Source organism: Pecten maximus, chromosome 11, assembly GCF_902652985.1.
Source record: "Pecten maximus chromosome 11, xPecMax1.1, whole genome shotgun sequence".
Lineage (NCBI taxonomy): Eukaryota > Metazoa > Mollusca > Bivalvia > Pectinida > Pectinidae > Pecten > Pecten maximus.
In genome coordinates this window covers 11,375,623-11,400,388 of record NC_047025.1, presented here as the reverse complement: position 1 = coordinate 11,400,388, position 24,766 = coordinate 11,375,623, and the positions used below count along the sequence as shown (strand labels likewise).

The 24,766-nt window shown below is 35.7% G+C and overlaps 1 protein-coding gene across 1 annotated transcript; it reads left to right on the top strand.

The window, feature by feature from the left end:
- The first annotated feature begins 271 nt into the window (after positions 1 to 271).
- LOC117337946 (bromodomain-containing protein 7-like) lies at positions 272 to 11,868 on the top strand. The gene is given in 16 exon segments (XM_033899104.1): positions 272 to 422; positions 2,303 to 2,505; positions 2,934 to 3,178; positions 3,349 to 3,493; positions 3,857 to 3,967; positions 4,708 to 4,752; positions 4,754 to 4,863; positions 5,647 to 5,764; positions 6,391 to 6,463; positions 7,216 to 7,326; positions 7,648 to 7,783; positions 7,937 to 8,048; positions 8,708 to 8,837; positions 9,470 to 9,625; positions 10,356 to 10,396; positions 11,401 to 11,868. Coding segments are annotated over 16 exon segments (2,088 nt in total). The 5' UTR covers positions 272 to 370; the 3' UTR covers positions 11,701 to 11,868.
- Positions 11,869 to 24,766: the final 12,898 nt, after the last annotated feature.

The following is a 24,766-nucleotide window of genomic DNA, read 5'->3' as shown; positions in this document are numbered from 1 at the left end:
CACGCTGGCGACAAATTAAGTGAATCTGATTATATATTATATTGCATGTATTAAACTACGATCATTTCTGATATCTAAAAAAGGACACACATATGCTAATTCACGTATGTTACTCTGGAATGTACAAATGCTATTTTCCATTTTGGGTCGTCAAGTTACTCCATAATAAACTGTACTTAGATTTACCTGTTTTTAAAATTATAAATCTCTATAAAAACCTTTTTTTATCAAAATATGTTCCGGCTTTTAGCCGCCTTCCATTTTGATAATTAGTTACACCCCGCTAAACTGCGTCGCTTGAACGCTTTGATGCCGACAAAACATCAATCTGTCTTTGTCTGCATTAAATTCGCAGATTCATCGCATCAGGATGGGGAAGAAGCATAAAAAACATCATAAATCGGAACGACGGCAACGTGAAGGTATCAAACATTACCCTTAGCTTAATATTGTGATGTTTTGCGTGTGAATAGTAACGAAATGATTGTGAGGGTTGAGCACCACATCGGTTCAATCATCACAACGTTCGCTTTTCGTTTCATTTGTAACCTGTTCTTAAATATACAGCCGTATTGTACTGTCTTTGTGTATGTAACTACATTCTTAAACGTTCTTTCGTGTATTCCTATGGATGTTTTTATTGATATAAGACAAATAATGTTCGTGTTTGACACGACCAAGGGAGATAACTACGATGTTCTTCTATATAGTATGTTTTAATTTGTAGACAAAGTTTAAAAAACACTTACTACAATGTGGAGTAATCTGCATAAACAGTGAGTTTAGTCCATCCTTTACTGAATGATAGATTGTTTTAAAAATAATCTCCAGTTTGAGAACATTTTTCATTAGATTCGCCAAAGTCCCAAATGGAGACTTGATGGATAGGCTATCTTTTGTAACAGTTTTATGTAATTCCTACTATTGTAATCAGGTTGGGGAAAACCATTAACTTAATTGCATATAATATGCAAACTCGCATATTCTAGGCAAGATGGAGTATGGATTTGTTATCAAAAATAGCTAAAATCACTTAAACAGTGAGTTTTTGTATGTAATTAAAGTGCATTAATTAACGAGAGTAAAGAATTTCTTACTAAAAGATATTTATTAAAAGCATTATCTACTTAGAAATATGATGTTACTCTACCAAAAGTATTTCATAAATTTTTGATACTTTGCAACATGCAAATAATCTTTATTTTTGCATTTGCATGATTTTTCATCACTAAATAAATGCGACTTGGATGAAATTTCTTTGCCCCCATGGCCACTATGAAATGTGAGAGAATATAGTGTTACCCATGTCTGTCCCATCCCCATGCAATATAACTACATTGTAGATAATCTAGGGAACTACTGATGTAATCGTCACAAAGATTGTTTTGGGGTGTCAAGTTGAAGTGGGAGGATTTGTGTCTTACATACATTTTATGATATAACAAACCTATACCTCAATTGGCATATAATAGGCAAGCGTTTGTATGATACGGAAGTTGGTGGTTTTCCCCAACATGATAATAGTATTCATGCAAGAAATTTTAGCGACATAAAATTTTTAAGATCCATGCATGTGCCAGCACTCCAAATGAATTGAGACAACAACTGGAAACAACAAATATCATAACTGCTCATAGAAAGTAAGGAAAAGTGGTTAAATTTAAAAGAAGAAAAAGAAAAAAATAACCATAGTTTTCTAGCTCTGCCAGGTCAGTACATGTACAAGATTTTTCCTTTCTGGTATAATCCATAGGCCTGGCTAATGCTACTGTTGTACACAGTCAGGTCTTCCTAATGTCTCCCTTGACAATGCCTCACTTTTGGCCTTTGGTTGAGTGTTCGCCGCTGTGAGGAAGGCTTTGGGTTCTGTCCCCTGGCCGAGACATACCAGAGTCTTTAAAAATGGTAGTTGCTACTCCTGCTTAGCGCTCAGCATATTTGGAGTCGGACGACTGGTTCGCCGTATAATGTGTCCGGGTGGGGTGTCCTGCTGGTTGTCTTCGGCAGTATGCTTCAGTGAGGTAGCACTATAAATCGGCAAAAGTTCCGGCCTATTCACAAGGAGACATAACACGAAACATATCGCAGCCTCCCGAAACACACATCTGCACTCACCACACGCATGCATGTCGCACGCACGGGAGACCGTCCTTAAATGACCTTAGCTGTTAATAGGACGTTAAACAAAATAAAACAAACCAAACCAAACTATTAGACCAATAATCATGATCTGAAGACTTAACCAATACTTCTAGTTTGGTTAATACCTCATGTGTTTATTTTTCTACAATTGTTGATACAGTGGAACCTGTAGAAGAAGTACCTGAGCCACCATCTTTGAAGATCGTGCTGAAGAAATCAAAGATCGAAGTGCTAGAGTCAGACAGTGATGTGTACAACCAGAGCCCTGCCATGGAGACCAGTAGCAGCAGTAAAAAACACAAACACAAGAAAAAGAAGAAGAAAAAATCCAGTGACAGAGAGAAGAGTCGCCACAGAGATGAGGTATAATATTCATTTGAAGTGTCATTGTCTCAATTGTCTGACTTAATGTCTCATTATGTGTATTTGATTGGGTTTCATGTTTTCTTTGAAAAATAATGTTTTTAGCCTCCATTTAAAATATGTAAAAGTGTTATTTAAACTGTTTAGCTTGTTGATACAATTTATAACAGAATATCAGGTTTGATCAAATAAGTGACTTTATTATTGCTCAGTTTGAAGGTAAAATTTGAGAAAAGAAATATTTTAACTTGCCAACAGCCATTTCTATTTTGGAGGTAACTATGTTTGTAGATTTTTTATTTCTTACCTAAATTCTACATATTTATTGAAATGTTAACTCTATTATATTAAGTTCTATGCCATTTCTGAAAAGATTATTTTTTCATGTGTAAATATTCCAGAAGTCAAAGCATTGTACTTTTTTCCAGGGGAAACCAAAAAAACGCCACAGAGAAGAAGCTGAAGAAGAGTTTGAAGTTTCTCAGGAAGAGGAGCCACCGGTTGCTAAGCGACAAGTTTTGGAAGATGTTGACATCAGCGGGACGGGCGGGGAGGAGTCTGAAGCAGCGGAGGAGAAATCCGAGAGAGGAAGTGCAACTCCGACATCACAGGGTGCTGCAGAGCACGGTGTGCTTCGTATCTGTCTGAAACACCTTCACAGCAATCTACAGAGGTTAGTGAATTAAACCATGCCCAGATTACAATCACCTAATGAAAGCACAAAGAAATCAAGGGAATATTTACTATGTAGCAATATATATTTTTTAAGAGGTAAATGGCTTTTATCTGTTAAGGCAACACATGACCGGTTTCAGGTAAGCGATAATTGTTTTCCTTTTCCAGAAAAGATGCAAATGGATTTTTTGCTAACCCTGTGAATGACATGATTGCCCCAGGGTACTCCCTCATCATACTCAGCCCGATGGACTTCAGTTCAATGTTAGCCAAAATCAACACCTTCAAGTATAGAAATGTTATGGAATACAAGGTAAACATGATGGAAACATGGCTGAAAAAAAATCAATTTAATAAGCCTTATAAAGATCTGCATTAACAAAAATTAAAGGTACTTAGCCAAACAATTTTGAAAATCTTAAAACTAAATTAATTTTTTTTTTGTCTCCAGTAGGTATTACATATGGATACCATGATAAAAGCAATTGATATCACAATTCCTCAATTGATGATTTCTCTTATAAAGTGTTATATTTTTGGAGTTGATCAGACTTTTCATCACACTATGCATCGATAAATTATTCATCAATTTTGGTAATGCATCAACTAGAAGTTATATGTTTTGTTGAATTATATTATATCATGTCTAATGATTTTTTGAAAATTTTATTTTCAGAAAGATTTTGTGCTCATGTGTAACAATGCTATGACATATAACAGACCAGAGACCATTTACTACAAGGAAGCAAAGAAACTACTTCACATTGGAATTAAAATGATGAGCAAGGTAGGTTATTTTTTTTTTTTTTTTTTTTGTCATTTGGTTTTGTCTATCACAGGTATAATGTGCTACTTTACAAGCACACCTACCCTTAGCTGTAAGCAGTTTGTCATTCCTTCATTGAAATTTATGCACTGGCCCTGGTTTCATCAACATTCCTTAAATTAGCGAAATTCCTTAACTTATCTTTTACATTGAAAAGCATACTGGTAACCGAAACAATCTTTGATACCCTGTCCCTGGTAACTTTACTGACATTCAATAATGCTTTCCTTTCTAAAAAAATTCATCAGGAATTTTCCCTTGAATTACTAAGGAATGTTAGGAAACTTGGGTCTGGTATTGAAAACAGCATGACATGTTTATCCAGCAATAAGCAGATGTCTGGTAATACGTTTAAGTCCACCCATGTACCATTATAATGCAGTTCAGTTAAAAAAAAAACTTATCTCATTGTCCTGAAATATAATAAACACCTACTTTAAGTCAAACTACTGTCAAAATTACAACAAAACTTGGCTGTTATATATATTTGGGTATCATGACTGTTCAGCTAGATTGCCTGGTCAGCTGTTTCCATGTTTTTGATTTATATGTCTGAAAAACTGTTGATCTTAAAATTTGTTTGGGTCCAAAAATAACATTGATATTAGAATATTTGGCTATATATCTTTGGACAAAAAAATGAAAATTGATGAAGAAGACTTGCTTCCTGTACAATGGCTTGGCTTTACATTTTCCTACAGGAAAAGTTATTGTTTATGAAGAGGACCATTCCTTTTCTGGCGAGCTTTGCGTAATGAAGAGCTAGGAATTGATGAGCCAGACGAGACAAAAGAAGTGATTGAAGCTATGCAAGAAGAAGAGCGACAGGAGAAACAAAGATTGAAAGCCAGAGAAGGGTATGTCATAATTTTGTAAATAATCATGTTTGTTTGTTTGTTTAACATTCTATTAACAGCCAGGGTCATTTAAGGATGTGTCATATTTGTGTTGTGGAGGAAAGCCGGAGTACCCAGGTGAAAAACCACCAGCCTACAGTCAGTACCTGGCAACTGCCCCACCTGGTTTCAAACTCGCAACCCAGAGGTGGATGGCTAGTGATAAAGTGTCGGGACACCTTAACCACTCGACCACCGCCACGGCCCCATGCAAATAATCATGCCTCTCACTTAATTGAAAAGAGAGGCCTAGGGTTCTGTAGCAATCAATTTGTGTGTCATCGGTGATGAGCTTGTGTACAGGATATAATTGTGTAACTGGGACAGACTTCTTTCATATACAAAATTGTGTATTCATACCATAAATAATGTCACACTATAAAATTCTATACCTGATTCGTTTTCGTGGATCATCTGTCAGGGTTAAAGGTCAAAGGCTACAGTTAACCACTTTTAGAATGTAAAGCTTGTGTATATGATATCTCGGGAACCCTGGTCAGATTCAGAAGTGGTATGGAGGGTATATCTATGTGAGTCCATGCAATTGTTTACTCTGGTTTTATTTGATAAAGCACATGATGTTATGGTCATGAATTGCAATACATGAAGAATACACGGTACTTACAAACACTGTAAAGATAGGTGGGGTTAGAGATGTTGTTCTTTGGTTTTCTACGATTTCCAAAAATTCCCTTGATATTCACTTTCAAGGTGATGTAAAATTTTATGTTTGTTCTGTTTTAGAATTGGACGATACGAGGCCCTGCCCGATAACCTGACTCCCGAGGAAATCCTCGCCCAGGCCAAGGCAGCCGCCAAAGATGCAGCCGATATACTTACATTACGCAAACCTGAAAGCAGAGTGAGTAGACACTACCATTTGTATCCACTAATTAGACCATGTCTGGTAATATTCCCACTTGTGTTTGTTAAAGTCGAGTAAAAATGCCAACAATGGCTAGTTTATTGTTTAACAATAAATACACATCCTAATTTGAGTCGAAAGTTTGATATTTATATGACAGTATTCATTGTTAACCAGGCTGTATACAAATGGAGAATTGATTGAAATAAGTTATTGCATATTGAATTGAAAAGTAATTTGTAATTAAAATTTCCGAAGCATTTAGTAGATGAAAATGTTTAATTGTATTATAAATCAGTATCTATATGTACATGTACTGAAAAATATAAAGCCTAGTGTTATTTGAAAATAGTTAAATATTACTAAACATTTAGGAAAAAAGTGATAACTTAGCTTAACTTACTCAGTATTAAAAAATAAAAGTGATAACTTTGCTTACTTACACAGTGAAAAACTATAAATATACCTGTTTTTAAAATATATCAATATAATTACTCTATTGTACCAAAATTTAAAGAATAGGTCAGAGTTCAGTACATCATAATTGCAACCTTTCATTTATTTTTATTTATTTTTTTTTTTTTTTTTTTGTAATTATTTTTTTCATTTTTTTGTCTGAACAGTTTGGATTCCTACGACAGAGAGCAGATGGTAGTACATCATTAAATATCATGAACCCAGATAATGACGGAACAGGTATGGCTATTGAAATGTGTATCTCAAAATAAAGTCTGATAGGATTATTTTCATACCAAACCAAATAGGTTTTTAAGGCTTCTCAGACAGGTATTGTAGTTTTGGCACAGCCTGTCATCTGTTTTGACGCGTAATTAAACCAGTTTAGCAACATTTGATAAATAATTTAGGTCAATCTTTATATACATACCACTACATTGTGTTTAGTCTTTTGTAGTCAGGCCTCTGTTTCTAGAACATTGAAATTATAATGTTTCTAGGAAATTATAATGTTTCTGGAATATTGAAATTATAATGTTTCTGGAATATTGAAATTATAATGTTTCTAGAGTATATTGAAATCATAATGTTTCTAGAATATTGAAATTATAAATAAAATTGAGCTTATTTCTTACTCTCCGGGATATATCCTATTTTAGAGACCCCAAGATTTAAACTAGGGGGAGATAATCTATTATTAGAATTCATCTTTGGGCTGTTCGTTTAAATATGGACAAACTGGTTTGTCAGATTTTAAATATATCACTTGACAAACCTTCAGAAATTGAAATAGGACTTGACAGTATTTTTGTCAAAGTTAAATGAAATAAGTAGATCCATCTTGTTTTTCTTAAACAATCAGATTAAATTCAAGTGAAATTAAAAAATTGTCAAACCCTTTTGACTGCCAAAAAAAGAAAATGGCCATGGGGAAATATTTTTTTTTACGAAAACCTAGCAGATAAGTGTATAAGGTGTGTTTGTTATTTTAGTGAGTGAGACAGAAAAAGTAGTTAACCTTGGATCACTGATCGGGAAATTGACATCAGGGACAGGAAGTCTATCCAGTTATAAAGAGGACAAACGCAACAAAGTCACACCAAGTAAGTCGAAACTCAACAGTTCATCATCAGTATTTAGCATCTGAATATGAAAAAGAACTTTTTTTTTCACAAAGCATAACTAACTACTCTTATTGAGATCGATAGATAAAAATTTTCATTTCTTGTGTAATAGAGTTTGGGACATTGTAGCTGGCATTTCTTGAAAATTATTACAATCTTTACTGAAAAAATTTAATGTGAAAACTTTTTGTTAAATTAACTATTTGAACTACTGATGTTTAGATAGATGTCTCATGAAATTATTTCAAATTTGATTTTGACAAATTTCAAAGGGAAATAATCTGTTGTTTGTTGTTTAAGTAAACTATTTGAACTATGGACCGTTCAGTAGCTACGCACCCCAATATGATTCAACTTTCTCAAACATCTCGAAGGAAGAATCTGATCTGCTATTGTCGACATACGGAGATGAAACTGGTGTTCAATATGCTAGAAGGTAAGGCTTGGTATCTTTGGATGTTATTGAAAATTTCATCATGCTCATGATATGATACCTGCTGCGATACAATTGCTGTTTTGTATGTTTTGAAATATTACAGCTTTTGTAGGTAAAATGTCTAAAAATGAAAATTATAAATTTCTGTCACAGTATAATGGACTTCACCGAGAGCTCTGGAGACTATGCCATAGCTATGGTGGACAATCTCCTCGACATCCTCACTAAAGGGGAACACAGCAAAACTCAAAAACTCCTAGACGAGGTAAGAGTTTTTATCGCACTTTGGTATTGCATACCCTATTCTACTCTACAAACTTGCCCTATATTGTTTTAAGAAGTTAGAATAAAACAAAAATACTGAGAAATCGCTGTCTTGATATCCTATATCCTTCAAACATACTGTAGCCTCCTAAAATACACACATGCATTCAGCTTGCTCACAGAGGAGGCCATCCTTAAACGGTCCTACTGGTAGGGAGTGAGATTTGTATATACCTACTGCTCCCATTGGTGTCCTGTCTGTGGCCTTCAGCAGTATGCTTCAGTGAGATAGCACTACAGTCGGTCGCAGTTTCGCTCTATCGCAAGGAAACAACATCAACCAACCACAGACTCCCCAAGCACACTCACATTCACCACACACATACAGCACACACATGTAGCACACACACGCAGCACACACACCCTACACACACAGGAGACATAACCAGAGTCTTGACACAATTTATTGTATGCATAAATTAGCTGGGTTTTTTACCTCCTATATCATTGAAAAATCTTTTCGTTCTTGTGATGATCTTTATCAGGAAATCTTGTCTTCTAACATTGAACTGTGATATATCCTATCAATATCACAGCTGAAAATAAAATATTGTGTACGGAACATAATGATTGTGACATATCTGTACTTTTCAAAAACAGCAGAAGGCTCAGGAGGACATGCGTCCCGTTGATAGTGGTCCTGAAGTACCACCGGCGACAGCTGCGGATATTTCTTCCCTACGGAGCCTCAGCCAGCTTGGGGTCGATGTCTCGTTCCTTGACCAGTATGGTAAGCTATTTCAAGAGTCTGATTTGTGATTTTCTTCTTCAATTGTGCCTCGTATCTCTTTTGTCTGCTGACCTGTCATAAATACATCCGTTTTTCAATATAAATCCATTTCATCACTAGAATGGGATAGCAATTAACTATAAACAAGTATTTTTGCATGTTTCTGTTGAAGTTTTACAGTAGTGATTGCTGGGGAAATTCTAAGTAGATAGTACATACTTATGACATTTTCAGTCACTCTACTAGTTAGATATCGGGGAAAATTCACAAGATTTACAGGTGATTAGTGCAAAAATTAACTTAGATGTCAAAATTGAACATGCTACGACATAAAAGTTCAGAAATTAAACATGATGTTTTAAATTTGAAATAAACATGGTAAAATTTGTGATTGTGTAATTTAAAGAAAACATTTTTCTGTGGAGCCAAATTTTTCAATATTTAATAAATTTCTTATTTCAATGATTCTCAATCATCAAACAAATGTCTTTAGTGACCTTGGCAAGTTTGATCCTCACAAAAATGAACTGTACTAAATTAATGTATTTTTTTCAGAAAAGAATTAAATCATTCTCATTATACACAACTATTTATTTTATTATTGTAAAACTATACATTATCTGTTATGACAGAAAATGAACCTCCAAAGGACCCAATTCAGGAAAAGTTGGACCAGACCGCCAGTCTTTTGAATGATCTTCAGCAGACCCAGAATGAACGCCTCAGTAGCAAACTTCCCCCTCACCTTGCCCTTGTTCCCGGGCCTTCTGAGAAAGAACTCCAACTAGGTAGGGAGAACAGGCTTCACAAACTGAAGTTGTTGCTGTTTGTGTGCGAAAATTACCAATATGTATTTTTACAAAAAAGATGTTTTCAAAACAAAGGAGTTATATACATGTACTCTGAAAACATTTGTTTTCTTGCCACCATGAAATGATCTGTACATTATTTATCTCAAAATCAGATATTAAAACATATATCTAGATTATATATTCATTTTTAGTATTTGATTCACATAAAATAATGAACTTAAGTCATGAAGATGATTAAAGGAAGACACAAAAAAATGATCATAGGAGTACAAAACAAGAAATATCTTTTAAAAAATAAACGGCATAGTTTTAATGCTGGTGGTTATAATGTAAAACTGCTGGTGAAATAAATTAACGAACTAATTAATAAATATCAGCACAGATAACAAAATTATATGATTTTATTAATGTGTCATTTGAATAGATACATCCACTTATTCAGTTTGCATTTAATCTTAATTTTGTTTCGTCACTAACTGCATATCTGCATTTTGCATTTACTGCTACATTGACCAATCACATACTTCAGCTTGACCAGTAACGCTACCTGACGCGTCATATCCGGGGTCAAAAGAAAATTATACCGCTTTGCCGAAAAAAGTGATGTTTCATGACAACTTTTTTCCCCTTTTAAAGAATATTTGAAAAAAATGGGCATGTCATAATTGCATGCTTTGATATTAATGATGTAATGTTTGTTTTTCAGCACAAAAAGTAACAAAAGAACTGAGAGAGCTGGCAAAATCGGTAAGAATTTTACTATTTGTAATACAGTATGTTATAGTGTTAGTCACCCTGTTATGGCAATTGGTTGTTACATTCCACTTTGTCACATGTTCAAACAACAAAAAGTAAGATGTTAAGATGATTGTTATTAAGTTTTCTTGATAATTCTCACAGCATGTCTTACATAAGATTGTGTATATGTTTAATCATTTTTAAAAAGGAAACAATTAAACATTACATGAAGCCACCCACCCTATCCCACCAGCAAAGGTTGAAAGTTGCTAGTACTGGTGGTCAGTGGACTTTAAGAAAATTCTAGATATTTATTTATCTTTTGATAATGAGAGCTTTGTTTGTGAATCATAAAAAATAATCTGAAGGAAAATCAACACAGCATCACATGACGGTAGCATTGTAATTGATCACTGTACCAGCCATGTTATTATTATGGGGTGTGCACATGAATAAATAGTGTGTTTACATTGATTGACTCACTAGGGGCCTGTTGGTTTATGCGGACAAACTGGTTCGTCAGTTTTTAAATGAAACATTTCAAACATATATCTTGACGGACCTGCGAATGAAAATACAGGCCTTGGAAGTCTTTGTCAACGTTCGTCTGAAAACAATATATAAAATCACCAGGTCCGTCTTTATTTCATAAACGAACAACACCAGTCCAACTGGTCCAACCGTTTGGACCGCAAAAACGAAACTGGCCTTGTATACTTTATGCAGGGATTAGTTACCTGGTGTTTGTGATGTCACCATTCTTAGAGGTACATTTGGGGAAATTGATTGCAAACAAAATGCGATTGAGAAAATTGGAGCAATTAGATTGTACATACAGAATTTTTGAGGTTTGAAAATGTTTGTGATGAAAACTTACCAAATACTATGTTGTGTTTTCGTAATACCATGTTGTGTTTTCATTGGCAGTTTTTAGATGTATGAAAATATTCATCAACTATTGTTTTGATCCATCATTTTGACCTAGTTATAATCGATGTCTTTAATTGTTTTAGGCGAATCCCAGAGGTGTAGTCAGTGTTGAAGGAGTTCGTTCCGTTTTAGGAGTCAACTACGCACTCACAGGAGACACAAATTTAACAGCTCCAACACCTCCAGTTCAAATAGAGAACAAATTGCCGGGTGATGAACTTACGGACAATAATCCGATTATTTTAGATGACCAGGACGGCAATCAGTGCAATAGTATTAATGATAATGACTCGGAAGACTTGGACATAAGTGAATTTTTAAAGCTTCCAGCACATCTCGCCTCAAGCTTGGCTAACAGTAATGAAAATACTCTCAGTACATAGTTACATGTGCTGGGGTTTCCTATAGTACTTGATGGATACTGACGATATATTATTTAAATTTTGTGTAAAATTGTGCTGCATGTAATCACTTCACCATGGTATGTATTTTCTTCAAAGATCTGTGTCATCTCATTAAATCAAACATGTGGTAAATTGTTTTGTTGTTAATTGTGTTTTCAAATTTGTTATTTACTATTCTAAATATCTAAAGTTGTTAGTTGATTAATATGAAGAACTCCGGGTATAGATATACATGTACTAGAAGTCTTTAGAGGTGTGGAAGTTTCAAGCTGCCTATTGTGATTGTGTTTTGTCCCGCAAGTGCATCAATAAATGATAAAAATTTTAAAAACTTAAAATTACCTGACATTGACCTAGAAGCAGGGAATGGATTAAGCCCTTCTGGAACCGCCTGTATCTTTCAAATGGCTCTGTATACATATATATTTTGTATATAATTTGCCCGCATATTCTAGATTTTTAGCCCACCATCATCAGATGGTGGGCTATTCAAATCGCCCTGCGTCCGTGGTCCGTCGTCCGTCCGTCCCTCCGTCCGTCCGTCCGTCCGTCCCTCCGTCCGTCCGTCCGTAAACAATTCTTGTTATCGCTAATCCTCAGAGAGTACTGAAGGGATCTTTTCCAAATTTCATATGTGGGTTCCCCTTGGTGCCTAGTTATGCATATTGCATTTTGAGACCAATCGGAAAACAACATGGCCGACAGGCAGCCATCTTGGATTTTGACAATTGAAGTTTGTTATCGCTATTTCTGAGAAAGTACTGAAGGGATCTTTCTCAAATTTCATATGTAGGTTTCCCTCAGTGCCTAGTTATGCATATTGCATTTTGAGACCAATCGGAAAACAACATGGCCGACAGGCAGCCATCTTGGATTTTGACAATTGAAGTTTGTTATCGCTATTTCTGAGAAAGTACTGAAGGGATCTTTCTCAAATTTCATATGTAGGCTTCCCTTGGTGCCTAGTTATGCATATTGCATTTTGAGACCAATCGGAAAACAACATGGCCGACAGGCAGCCATCTTGGATTTTGATAATTGAAGTTTGTTATCGCTATTTCTGAGAAAGTACTGAAGGGATCTTTCTCAAATTTCATATGTAGACTCCCCTTGGTGCCTAGTTATGCATATTGCATTTTGAGACCAATCGGAAAACAACATGGCCGACAGGCAGCCATCTTGGATTTTGATAATTGAAGTTTGTTATCGCTATTTCTGAGAAAGTACTGAAGGGATCTTTCTCAAATTTCATATGTAGGTTCCCCTTGGTGCCTAGTTATGCATATTGCATTTTGAGACCAATCGGAAAACAACATGGCCGACAGGCAGCCATCTTGGATTTTGACAATTGAAGTTTGTTATCGCTATTTCTCAGAAACTTATGAAGGGATCTTTCTGAAATTTCATATAAAGGTTCCTCTTGGTGCCTAGTTATGCATGTTGCGTTTTGAGACCAATTGGAAAACAACATGGCCGACAGGCAGCCATCTTGGATTTTGACAATTGAAGTTTGTTATCGCTATTTCTCAGATACTTATGAAGGGATCTTTCTGAAATTTCATATGTAGGTTTCCCTCGGTGCCTTGTTATGCATATTGCATTTTGAGACTTATCTGAAAACAACATGGCCGACAGGCAGCCATCTTGGATTTTGACAATTGAAGTTTGTTATCGCTATTTCTCAGAAAGTACTAAAGGGATCTTTCTGAAATTTCATATGTAGGTTCCCCTCTGTGCCTAGTTATGCATATTGCATTTTGAGACTATTCGGAAAACAACATGGCCGACAGGCAGTCATCTTGGATTTTGACAATTGAAGTTTGTTATCGCTATTTCTCAGAAAGTACTGAAGGGATCTTTCTCAAATTTCATTTGTAGGTTTCCCTCAGTGCGTAGTTATGCATATTGCATTTTGAGACCAATCGGAAAACAACATGGCCGACAGGCAGCCATCTTGGATTTTGACAATTGAAGATTGTTATCGCTATTTCTGAGAAAGTACTGAAGGGATCTTTCTCAAATTTCATATGTAGGTTCCCCTTGGTGCCTAGTTATGCATATTGCATTTTGAGACCAATCGGAAAACAACATGGCCGACAGGCAGCCATCTTGGATTTTGACAATTGAAGTTTGTTATCGCTATTTCTCAGAAACTTATGAAGGGATCTTTCTGAAATTTCATATAAAGGTTCCTCTTGGTGCCTAGTTATGCATGTTGCGTTTTGAGACCAATTGGAAAACAACATGGCCGACAGGCAGCCATCTTGGATTTTGACAATTGAAGTTTGTTATCGCTATTTCTCAGATACTTATGAAGGGATCTTTCTGAAATTTCATATGTAGGTTTCCCTCGGTGCCTTGTTATGCATATTGCATTTTGAGACTTATCTGAAAACAACATGGCCGACAGGCAGCCATCTTGGATTTTGACAATTGAAGTTTGTTATCGCTATTTCTCAGAAAGTACAGAAGGGATCTTTCTGAAATTTCATATGTAGGTTCCCCTCTGTGCCTAGTTATGCATATTGCATTTTGAGACTATTCGGAAAACAACATGGCCGACAGGCAGTCATCTTGGATTTTGAGAATTGAAGTTTGTTATCGCTATTTCTCAGAAAGTACTGAAGGGATCTTTCTCAAATTTCATATGTAGGTTTCCCTCAGTGCGTAGTTATGCATATTGCATTTTGAGACCAATCGAAAAACAACATGGCCGACAGGCAGCCATCTTGGATTTTGACAATTGAAGATTGTTATCGCTATTTATCAGAAATTGCTGAAAGGATCTTTCTGAATTTCATTTGTAGGTTCCCCTCTGTGTCTAGTTATACATATTGGATTTTGAGACCAGTCAGAAAACAACCTGGCTGACAGGCAGCCATCTTGTATTTTGAAAATTGAAGTTTGTTATCGCTATTGTACAGAAGGTACTGAAGGGATCTTTCTCAAATTTCATATGTAGGTTCCCCTTGGTCCCTGGTATTGCATTTTGGGACCAATCGGAAAACAACATGGCCGACAGACAGCCATTATCGCTAAATCTTAAATTTTATATATAGGTTCCCCTTGTTTGAAAAGTACTAGATCTGGAGGGCTGTTTCTGAATTTACACAGATTAGTAAGACTTAGAAGAAGGGAAAAGTAGAGAAAAGATCAATCTGACATGGAACCTATAAAGATCATTCAATGGTGGGCGCCAAGATCCCTCTGGGATCTCTTGTTTCTTGTGATATGGATTTCCTTCCTTTGATGAATTATCATTGTGTTATACATTTCCCTCATATAATAGATTACACTCGTGTTATAGATTTCACTCATGTTATAGATTTCACTCATATTAATACATTTCCCTCATATAATAGATTTCACTAATGTAATAGGTTTCACTCATATTAGAAATTTCCCTTGTGTTACAGATTTTCCTCGTGTTATAGATTTCCCTTGTGTTATTTATTTCCCCTGTTTTATAGATTTCCCATGTTTTATAGATTTCCCTTGTGTTATAGATTTCCCTTTGTGTTATGGAATTCCTGTTTTACAGATTTTCCTCGTGTTATAGATTTCCCTTGTGTTATGGATTTCCCGTTTTATAGATTTCCCTTGTGTTATGGATTTCCCCTGTTTTATAGATTTCCCTCGTGTTGTGTATTTCCCGTTTTATAGATTTCCCTTGTGTTGGGGATTTCCCTTGTGTTGTGTATTTCCCGTTTTATAGATTTCCCTTGTGTTGGGGATTTCCCCTGTTTTATAGATTTCCCTTGTGTTGTGTATTTCCCGTTTTATAGATTTCCCTTGTGTTGGGGATTTCCCCTGTTTTATAGATTTCCCTCACGTTATAGATTTCCCTCACGTTATAGATTATCCTCGTGTTGTAGATCTCATTCATATTGTGAGTTCCCATTGTGTTATGAATTTCCCTCGTGTTATGAATTGCCATTGTGTCATACATTTCCATCATTCTATATATTTCCCTCATGTCATATATTTCTCTCGTGTTATGGATTATCATTATGCCATATATTTCCCTCGTGTTAGGGGTAAAATATGCTGAAATCTTTAAACAATTTCTTCTCGACAACCAAGAGACCAGGGACGTAATATTAGTCCCGTAGCATGTATGGGTGAAGCGCTACGAAGTTTGTTCAAATGAATGACCTTGACCTACATCTAAGGTCAAATAAGCTAAAATCTTCAAACAACTTCTTCTCAATAACCAAGAGGCCCATGGACTTAATATTGGGCCTGTAGCCTGGTGGGGTGAAGGGCTACTAAGTTTGTTCAAATGAATGACCTTTGCCTTCATTCAAGGTCACGTGGGTCAAATAGGCTAAAATCTTCAAACGACTCCTCAATAACCAAGAGGCTCAGGGACTTAACATTGGGCCTGTAGCATGCTGGGGTGGAGGGCTACCCAATGTGTTCAAATGAATGATCCTGACCTACATCCAAAGTCACATGAGTCAAATAGGCTGAATTCTTCAAAAAATGATTTCTATATTTCGATAGCAAAGAGACCTGATATTAGGCCAGTTATGTACTTGAATGAAGAACTAGAAAATGTATTAGCATGACTAAACCTAGCCTCACTGATATTTGAATAAAGTGGTTATCAACATAGTTACATCAGAAATAACCAAAATCAACTTCAGAGTTGCTGTAAAGTCAGGTGAGCGATACAGGCCCATTGGGACTCTTGTATTAGATAATGTAATGAATGATGTTGTAAATAGAATAAAATATGAGAACCTAGTACTATGACCTAGTCATGGTAGATATTGAAACTCTAGTATCTGTTTGAAGAGGAAACGTTTCGTCATAAATTAACTTTCACGGAATTTGAAATCCTGGAAAATGGTAATTTCCAGCTTTAGTATTATATCGCGTTTATTTCATTACATACAGAAATGTGTATTCCGAAATAAAAAAACAATAAATAAAACATTAAGACGAGCTTGCGTGTATAGAAAGTCTATCAAGCTGCTGTGAGGGAATTTCCACACAATTAATATTTTATATAATCATGACATTGCCTAGATTTAGTGACAGTAGGAAGCTTTATATAGATAAGTCACATATTTCAACATACATAGAACATTCTCGTTAGATTTGTTTTAAAACAGTGTATTTAAACCGATATTCTTACCGTGAACCCTCACACACACACGTGTGACTATGCGATAGGCGAGTCTAGTATATGGTTGGGCACCATAGGCATTGCTTACATCGAGCGTTTTACAATCTAAATATAGAAACCTTCTGTCAGTAAACAACATTGATCTAGATGTACGCTTCTGGAAATTCAGTAACACGACTCAAATCTATTTTTAAAACATCGATTGTTCGGTTTTAATATGATGTTGTTACCAACTTGATCACTTTTTGTTAGTTCATCTGCCCGAAGGGCAAGTGGGCTTATGCCGTGGCGCGGCGTCCGGCCATCCGACCGTCCGACCATCCGTCCGGCATCAACTTTTCCAGTTCAACAAGGTCACAGAGGTCAAATAGGCTTAAATCTTTTAAACGACTTCTTCTCAATAACCAAGAGGCACAGAGACCTAATATTCGGTCTGTAGCATGCTTGGGTGAAGGGCTACTAAGTTTGTTCAAATGAATGACGTTGACCTTTATTCAAGGTTACAGGGGTCAAATAGGCTAAAATCTTTAAACAACTTCTTCTCAATAACCAAGAGGCCCAGGGACTTGATCTTGGGTCTGTAGTATGCTGGGGTGAAGGGCTACCAATTTGTTCAAATTAAAGACCTTGACCTTTCACGCTGAGAGCAGTCAAATAGGCTTAAACATTTCGATGACTTATTTTCAATCACTGAAAGGTCCAGAGACCTTATATCTGGCTTGTAGCGTTCTTGGATGAAGGCTAGAAAGTTTGTTCAAATGAATGGCCTCGATCATATTTTGAATTGGCCAAAATATTTAAAAGACACCTTTTCAAAGAAAGGCTATAATCTTCAAACGACTTCTTCTCAATAACCAAGAGGCCCAGGGACTTGATATTGGGCCTGTAGCATGCTGGGGTGAATGGCTACAAAGTTTGTTCAAATAAATGACGTTGACCTTCATTCAAGGTCAAATGGGTCAAATAGGCTATAATCTTCAAATGACTTCTTCTCAATAACCAAGAGGCCAAAGGACTTGATATTGGGCCTGCAGCATGCTGGGGTGAAGGGCTACAAAGTTTGTTCAAATAAATGACCTTGACCTTCATTCAAGGTCACATGGGTCAAATAGGCTATAATCTTCGAACGACTTCTTCTCAATAACCAAGAGGCCCAGGGACTTGATATTGGGCCTGTAGCATGCTGGGGTGAATGGCTACAAAGTATGTTCAAATAAATGACGTTGACCTTCATTCAAGGTCACATGGGTCAAATAGGCTATAATCTTCAAATGACTTCTTCTCAATAACCAAAAGGCCAAAGGACTTGATATTGGGCCTGCAGCATGCTAGGGTAAAGGGCTACAAAGTTTGTTCAAATAAATGACCTTGACCTTCATTCAAGGTCACATGGGTCAAATAGGCTATATTCTTCAAACAATTTCTTCTCAATAACCAAGAGGCCCAGGGACTTGATATTGGGCATGTAGCATGCTGGGGTGAAGGGCTACAAAGTTTGTTCACATAAATAACCTTGACCTTCATTCAAGGTCACATTGGTCAAATAGATTATAATCTTCAAACGACTTCTTCTCAATAACCAAGATGCCCAGGGACTTGGTATTGGGTATGTAGCATACTTGGGTGAAGGGCTACCAATTTTGTTCAAATGAATTGCCTTGACCTTCACTTAAGGTCACATTGATCAAATATGCTATATTCTTCAAATGACTTCTTCTTAATAACCAAGTGGCCCAGGGACTTGATATTGGGCCAGTAGCATGCTTGGGTGAAGGGCTACAAAGTTTGTTCAAATGAATGACCCTTGACCTACATTTAAGGTCACAGGGGTGAAATCGGCTTAAATCTGTAAACAATAATTTTGCGACAGCCAAGAGCCTCCTAGACCAGATATTGGGCCAATAAAATGCTGGAATGAAGGACTAGAAAATTTATTAATATGAATAAACCTAGCTTACTATGATAATCAACATAGTATCTATAGAAATGACCTCAATCAACTTCAAAGTTGCTGTAGAGCCAGGTGTGCGATACAGGCCCATTGGGCCTCTTGTTTTGGCGAGAGGTCTTGGGGCCAAAATTTCGGAAAAATGAAATGATTATAGCAAATTTTGCAATCATTCGGGGGATAAGATTTTCGATACACGAGAAGGGGGTTGGCATAGGCGTTTTTTAAGGCTATAAGAAAATTTTCCTCATCCGAAAGAGGGTGGAGGGGTCCTGACCCCCAGGACAGGACCCCCCTCCCCCCTGGATCCGCTAGTGAACGTAACCAAACGAGACTTATACTTCAACCAGAGATCTACAGTGTATATACTAACTAGGTTGTTTAATAGATGTCTGTTGATCTATATACTAACTAGGTTGTTTAATAGATCTCTGTTGATCTATATACTGACTGGGTTGTTTAATAGATCTCTGTTGATCTACTGTAGGTTGTTTAATAGATCTCTGTTGATCTATATACTGACTGGGTTGTTATACATATCTCTGTTGATCTTTATACTAACTGGGTTGTTTAATAGATCTCTGTTGATCTATATACTGACTGGGTTGTTTAATAGATCTCTGTTGATCTACTGTAGGTTGTTTAATAGATCTCTGTTGATCTATATACTAACTGGGTTGTTTAATAGATCTCTGTTGATCTATATACTAACTGGATTGTTTAATAGATCTCTGTTGATCTATATACTGACTGGGTTGTTTAATAGATCTCTGTTTATCTACTGTAGGTTGTTTAATAGATCTCTGTTGATCTATATACTGACTGGGTTGTTTAATAGATCTCTGTTGATCTATATACTGACTGGGTTGTTTAATAGATCTCTGTTGATCTACTGTAGGTTGTTTAATAGATCTCTGTTGATCTATATACTAACTGGGTTGTTTAATAGATCTCTGTTGATCTATATACTGACTGGGTTGTTTAATAGATCTCTGTTGATCTATATACTGACTGGGTTGTTATACAGATCTCTGTTGATCTATATACTGACTGGTTGTTATACAGATCGATCTGTTGATCTATATACTGACTGGGTTAATATATAGATCTCTGTTGATCTATATACTAACTGGGTTGTTATACAGATCTATGTTGATCTATATACTGACTGGGTTGTTATATAGATCTCTGTTGATCTATATACTGACTGGGTTGTTTAATAGATATCTGTTGATCTATATACTGACTGGCTTGTTATATAGATATCTGTTGATCTATATACTGACTGGGTTGTTTAATAGATCTCTGTTGATCTATATACTAACTGGGTTGTTTAATAGATCTCTGTTGATCTATATACTGACTGGCTTGTTTAATAGATATCTGTTGATCTATATACTGACTGGGTTGTTATACAGATCTATGTTGATCTATATACTGACTGGGTTGTTTAATAGATCTCTGTTGATCTATATACTGACTGGGTTGTTAAATAGATCTCTGTTGATCTATATACTAACTGGGTTGTTATACAGATCTATGTTGATCTATATACTGACTGGGTTGTTATACAGATCTATGTTGATCTATACACTAACTGGGTTGTTTAATAGATCTCTGTTGATCTACTGTAGGTTGTTTAATAGATCTCTGTTGATCTATATACTAACTGGGTTGTTATATAGATATCTGTTGATCTATATACTGACTGGGTTATTATACAGATCTATGTTGATCTATATACTGACTGGGTTGTTATACAGATCTATGTTGATCTATATACTGACTGGGTTGTTATACAGATCTATGTTGATCTATATACTAACTGGGTTGTTATACAGATCTATGTTGATCTATATACTGACTGGGTTATTATACAGATCTATGTTGATCTATATACTGACTGGGTTGTTATACAGATCTCTGTTGATCTATATACTGACTGGGTTATTATACAGATCTATGTTGATCTATATACTGACTGGGTTATTATACAGATCTCTGTTGATCTATATACCGACTGGGTTGTTATACAGATCTATGTTGATCTATATACTAACTGGGTTGTTTAATAGATATCTGTTGATCTATACACTAACTGGGTTATTATACATATCTCTGTTGATCTATATACTGACTGGGTTATTATACAGATCTATGTTGATCTATATACTGACTGGGTTGTTTAATAGATCTCTGTTGATCTATATACTGACTGGGTTGTTATACAGATCTATGTTGATCTATATACTAACTGGGTTGTTTAATAGATATCTGTTGATCTATACACTAACTGGGTTATTATACATATCTCTGTTGATCTATATACTGACTGGGTTATTATACAGATCTATGTTGATCTATATACTGACTGGGTTGTTTAATAGATCTCTGTTGATCTATATACTGACTGGGTTGTTATACAGATCTATGTTGATCTATATACTAACTGGGTTGTTTAATAGATATCTGTTGATCTATACACTAACTGGGTTATTATACATATCTCTGTTGATCTATATACTAACTGGGTTGTTATACATATCTCTGTTGATCTATATACTAACTTGGTTGTTTAATAGATCTCTGTTGATCTATACACTAACTGGGTTGTTTAATAGATCTCTGTTGATCTATATACTGACTGGGTTGTTTAATATATATCTGTTGATCTTTATACTAACTAGGTTGTTTAATAGATCTCTGTTGATCTATATACTAACTGGGTTGTTTAATAGATCTCTGTTGATCTACTGTAGGTTGTTTAATAGATCGCTGTTGATCTATATACTAACTGGGTTGTTTACTAGATCTCTGTTGATCTATATACTAACTGGGTTGTTTAATATATATCTGTTGATCTTTATACTAACTAGGTTGTTTAATAGATCGCTGTTGATCTATATACTAACTGGGTTGTTTAATAGATCTCTGTTGATCTACTGTAGGTTGTTTAATAGATTCTGTTGATCTATATACTGACTGGGTTGTTATACAGATCTCTGTTGATCTATATACTGACTGGGTTATTATACAGATATATGTTGATCTATATACTGACTGGGTTGTTAAATAGATCTCTGTTGATCTATATACTAACTGGGTTGTTATACAGATCTATGTTGATCTATATACTGACTGGGTTGTTATACAGATCTCTGTTGATCTGTATACTAACTGGGTTGTTTAATAGATCTCTGTTGATCTATATACTGACTGGGTTGTTGAATAGATCTCTGTTGATCTATATACTGACTGGGTTGTTTAATAGATCTCTGTTGATCTATATACTGACTGGGTTGTTTAATAGATCTCTGTTGATCTATATACTGACTAGGTTGTTTAATAGATTCTGTTGATCTATATACTAACTGGGTTGTTATACAGATCGATCTGTTGATCTATATACTAACTGGGTTGTTTAATAGATCTCTGTCGATCTATATACTAACTGGGTTGTTATATAGATCTCTGTCGATCTATATACTAACTGGGTTGTTATATAGATCTCTGTTGATCTATATACTGACTGGGTTGTTATACAGATCTATGTTGATCTATATACTGACTGGGTTATTATATAGGTCTCTGTCGATCTATATACTGACTGGGTTGTTATATAGATATCTGTTTGATAAGCGTAATACATCCCTGTATCCCATACCAATGTTGTTAACATGTCGGAGTTGGCTAGAAATTCTAGGGCTTATTCCCATAAACACGATTTCCGTGACAGAAGTCGATTAATGACGGATAAATTAACAACACATGTTTCGAGAGATGTAGGGCGATGAAGACCAGGGGAGAGGTTATTGGTTGACATCATGACTTCACTTGAAAATACATGCTTGGTCCCTAGTTATGCATATTGCAGTTTCGGACCAGTCGGAAAACAACATGGCCGACAGGCAGCCATCTTGGATTTTGACAATTGAAGTTTTGGGCTATTTCTCAGAAAGTACTGAAGGGATCTTTCTGAAATTTCATAGGTAGCTAGGTTCATCTTGATCCCTAGTTATGTATATTTTATATTGGAACTTGTCGGAAAACAACATCGCCGACAGGCAGCCATCTTAGATTTTGACAATTGAAGTTTATCATTATTTCTCAGAAAGTATTGAAGGGATCTTTCTAAAATTTAATATGTTTGTTCCCATTGGTCCCTAGTTATGCATATTGCATTTTGGAACCAATCTGAAAACATCATAGTCGACAGCCAGCCATCTTGGATTTTGACAATTGAAGTTACTTATCGCTATTTTACAGAAAGTACTGATAAACAAAATGGCCGACAGACAGCCATTATTGCTAAGTCTCAAATTTCATCTATAGGTTCGCCTTGTTTGAAAATTACTGGAGGGATGTTTCTCAATTTACACAGATTAGTAAGAGGAAGAGAAAAATAGAGAAAATATCAATCTGACATGGAACCTATAAAGATCATTCAATGGGTGGCGCCAAGATCCCACTGTGATCTTGTCTTTCATTTTATGAGTTCCCATTGTGTTATAGATTTTCCTCGTGTTATAGATTTCCCTCGTGTTATAGATTTCCCTCGTGTTATAGATTTCCTTCGTTTTGTAGATTTCTCTTGTGTTGTAGATCTCATTCATATTATGTGTTCCCATTGTGTTACGGATGTCCCTCTTGTTATAGATTTCCCTCGTGTTATGAATAGTCATTGCGCCATACATTTCCATCGTTCTATATATTTCTCTCGTGTTATGGATATCCCTCGTGATTTTTTTGGTAGAATTACCTCTTTTACATATATTCTCTTGTTTAAGACATATCTGTCAAATTCATATTGAAACAAGACAGTTTGATAAAATGTTACCACCAAGACCCCAGCTACTTAGACGACACTGTATTAACATTATTAGCTCACCTGCTTATGTAGTTGTGCAGCGTCCGGCATCCGTCCGGCCGTTTAGCATCAACTTTTTCCTTTAAACAACTTCTCAAAATCCAAGAGGCCCAGCGACGCAATATTAGGCCTGTAGTATGCTGGGGTGAAGGGCTACCAAGTTTGTTCAAATGAATAACCTTGACCTTCATTCAAGGTCACGTGGGTCAAATAGGCTAAAATCTTCAAAAGACTTCTCAATACACAAGAGACCCAGGGTCTTAATACTTGGCCTGTGGCATGCTGGGGTGAAGGGCTACCCAGTTTGTTCGAATGAATAACCTTGACACACATTCAAGGTCACATGGGTCAAATAGGCTGAATTCTTCAAACAATGATTTCTCGATAGCAAAGAGACCTGATATTAGGCCAGTTATGTACTTGAATGAAGAAGTAGAACATTTATTGACATGAATAAACCTAGCATCACTGATATTTGAAAAAAATTGTTATCAGCATAGTAACCTCATAAATAACCTAAATCAACTTCAAAGTTGCTGTAGAGCCAGGTGAGCGATACAGGCTATTGGGCCTCTTGTATTAGATAAAGCAATGAATAACGTTGTAAACAGAATCAAATATGAGAAGCTAGCACTATGATTTAGTCATGGTAGATATTGAAACTGTAGTATTTGTATAATAGGAAACGTTTCATAAGCCATAAATCAACTTTTGCGGAATTTGAAATACTGGAAAATGGTAATTTCCAGCTTCAGTATTATGTGTTACACAGAGATGTGCATTCCGAAATAGAAAAACAATAAATAAAACATTAAGACGAGCTTGCGTGTATAGAAAGTCTATCAAGCTGCTGTGAGGGAATTTCCACCAAACAATATTTTATATAATCATGACATTGCCTGGATTTAGTGACAGTAGGAAGCTTTATATAGACAAGTCACATATTTCAACATACATAGAACATTCTCGTTAGATTTGTTTAAAAAAAGAAATAGTATCTAAACCGAATGAACGTAACTACAAAATGTACATCCTTTATCTGTTTATTCGTGTGACTATCCGATAGGCGAGTCTAGTGTATGGTTGTGCAACATAG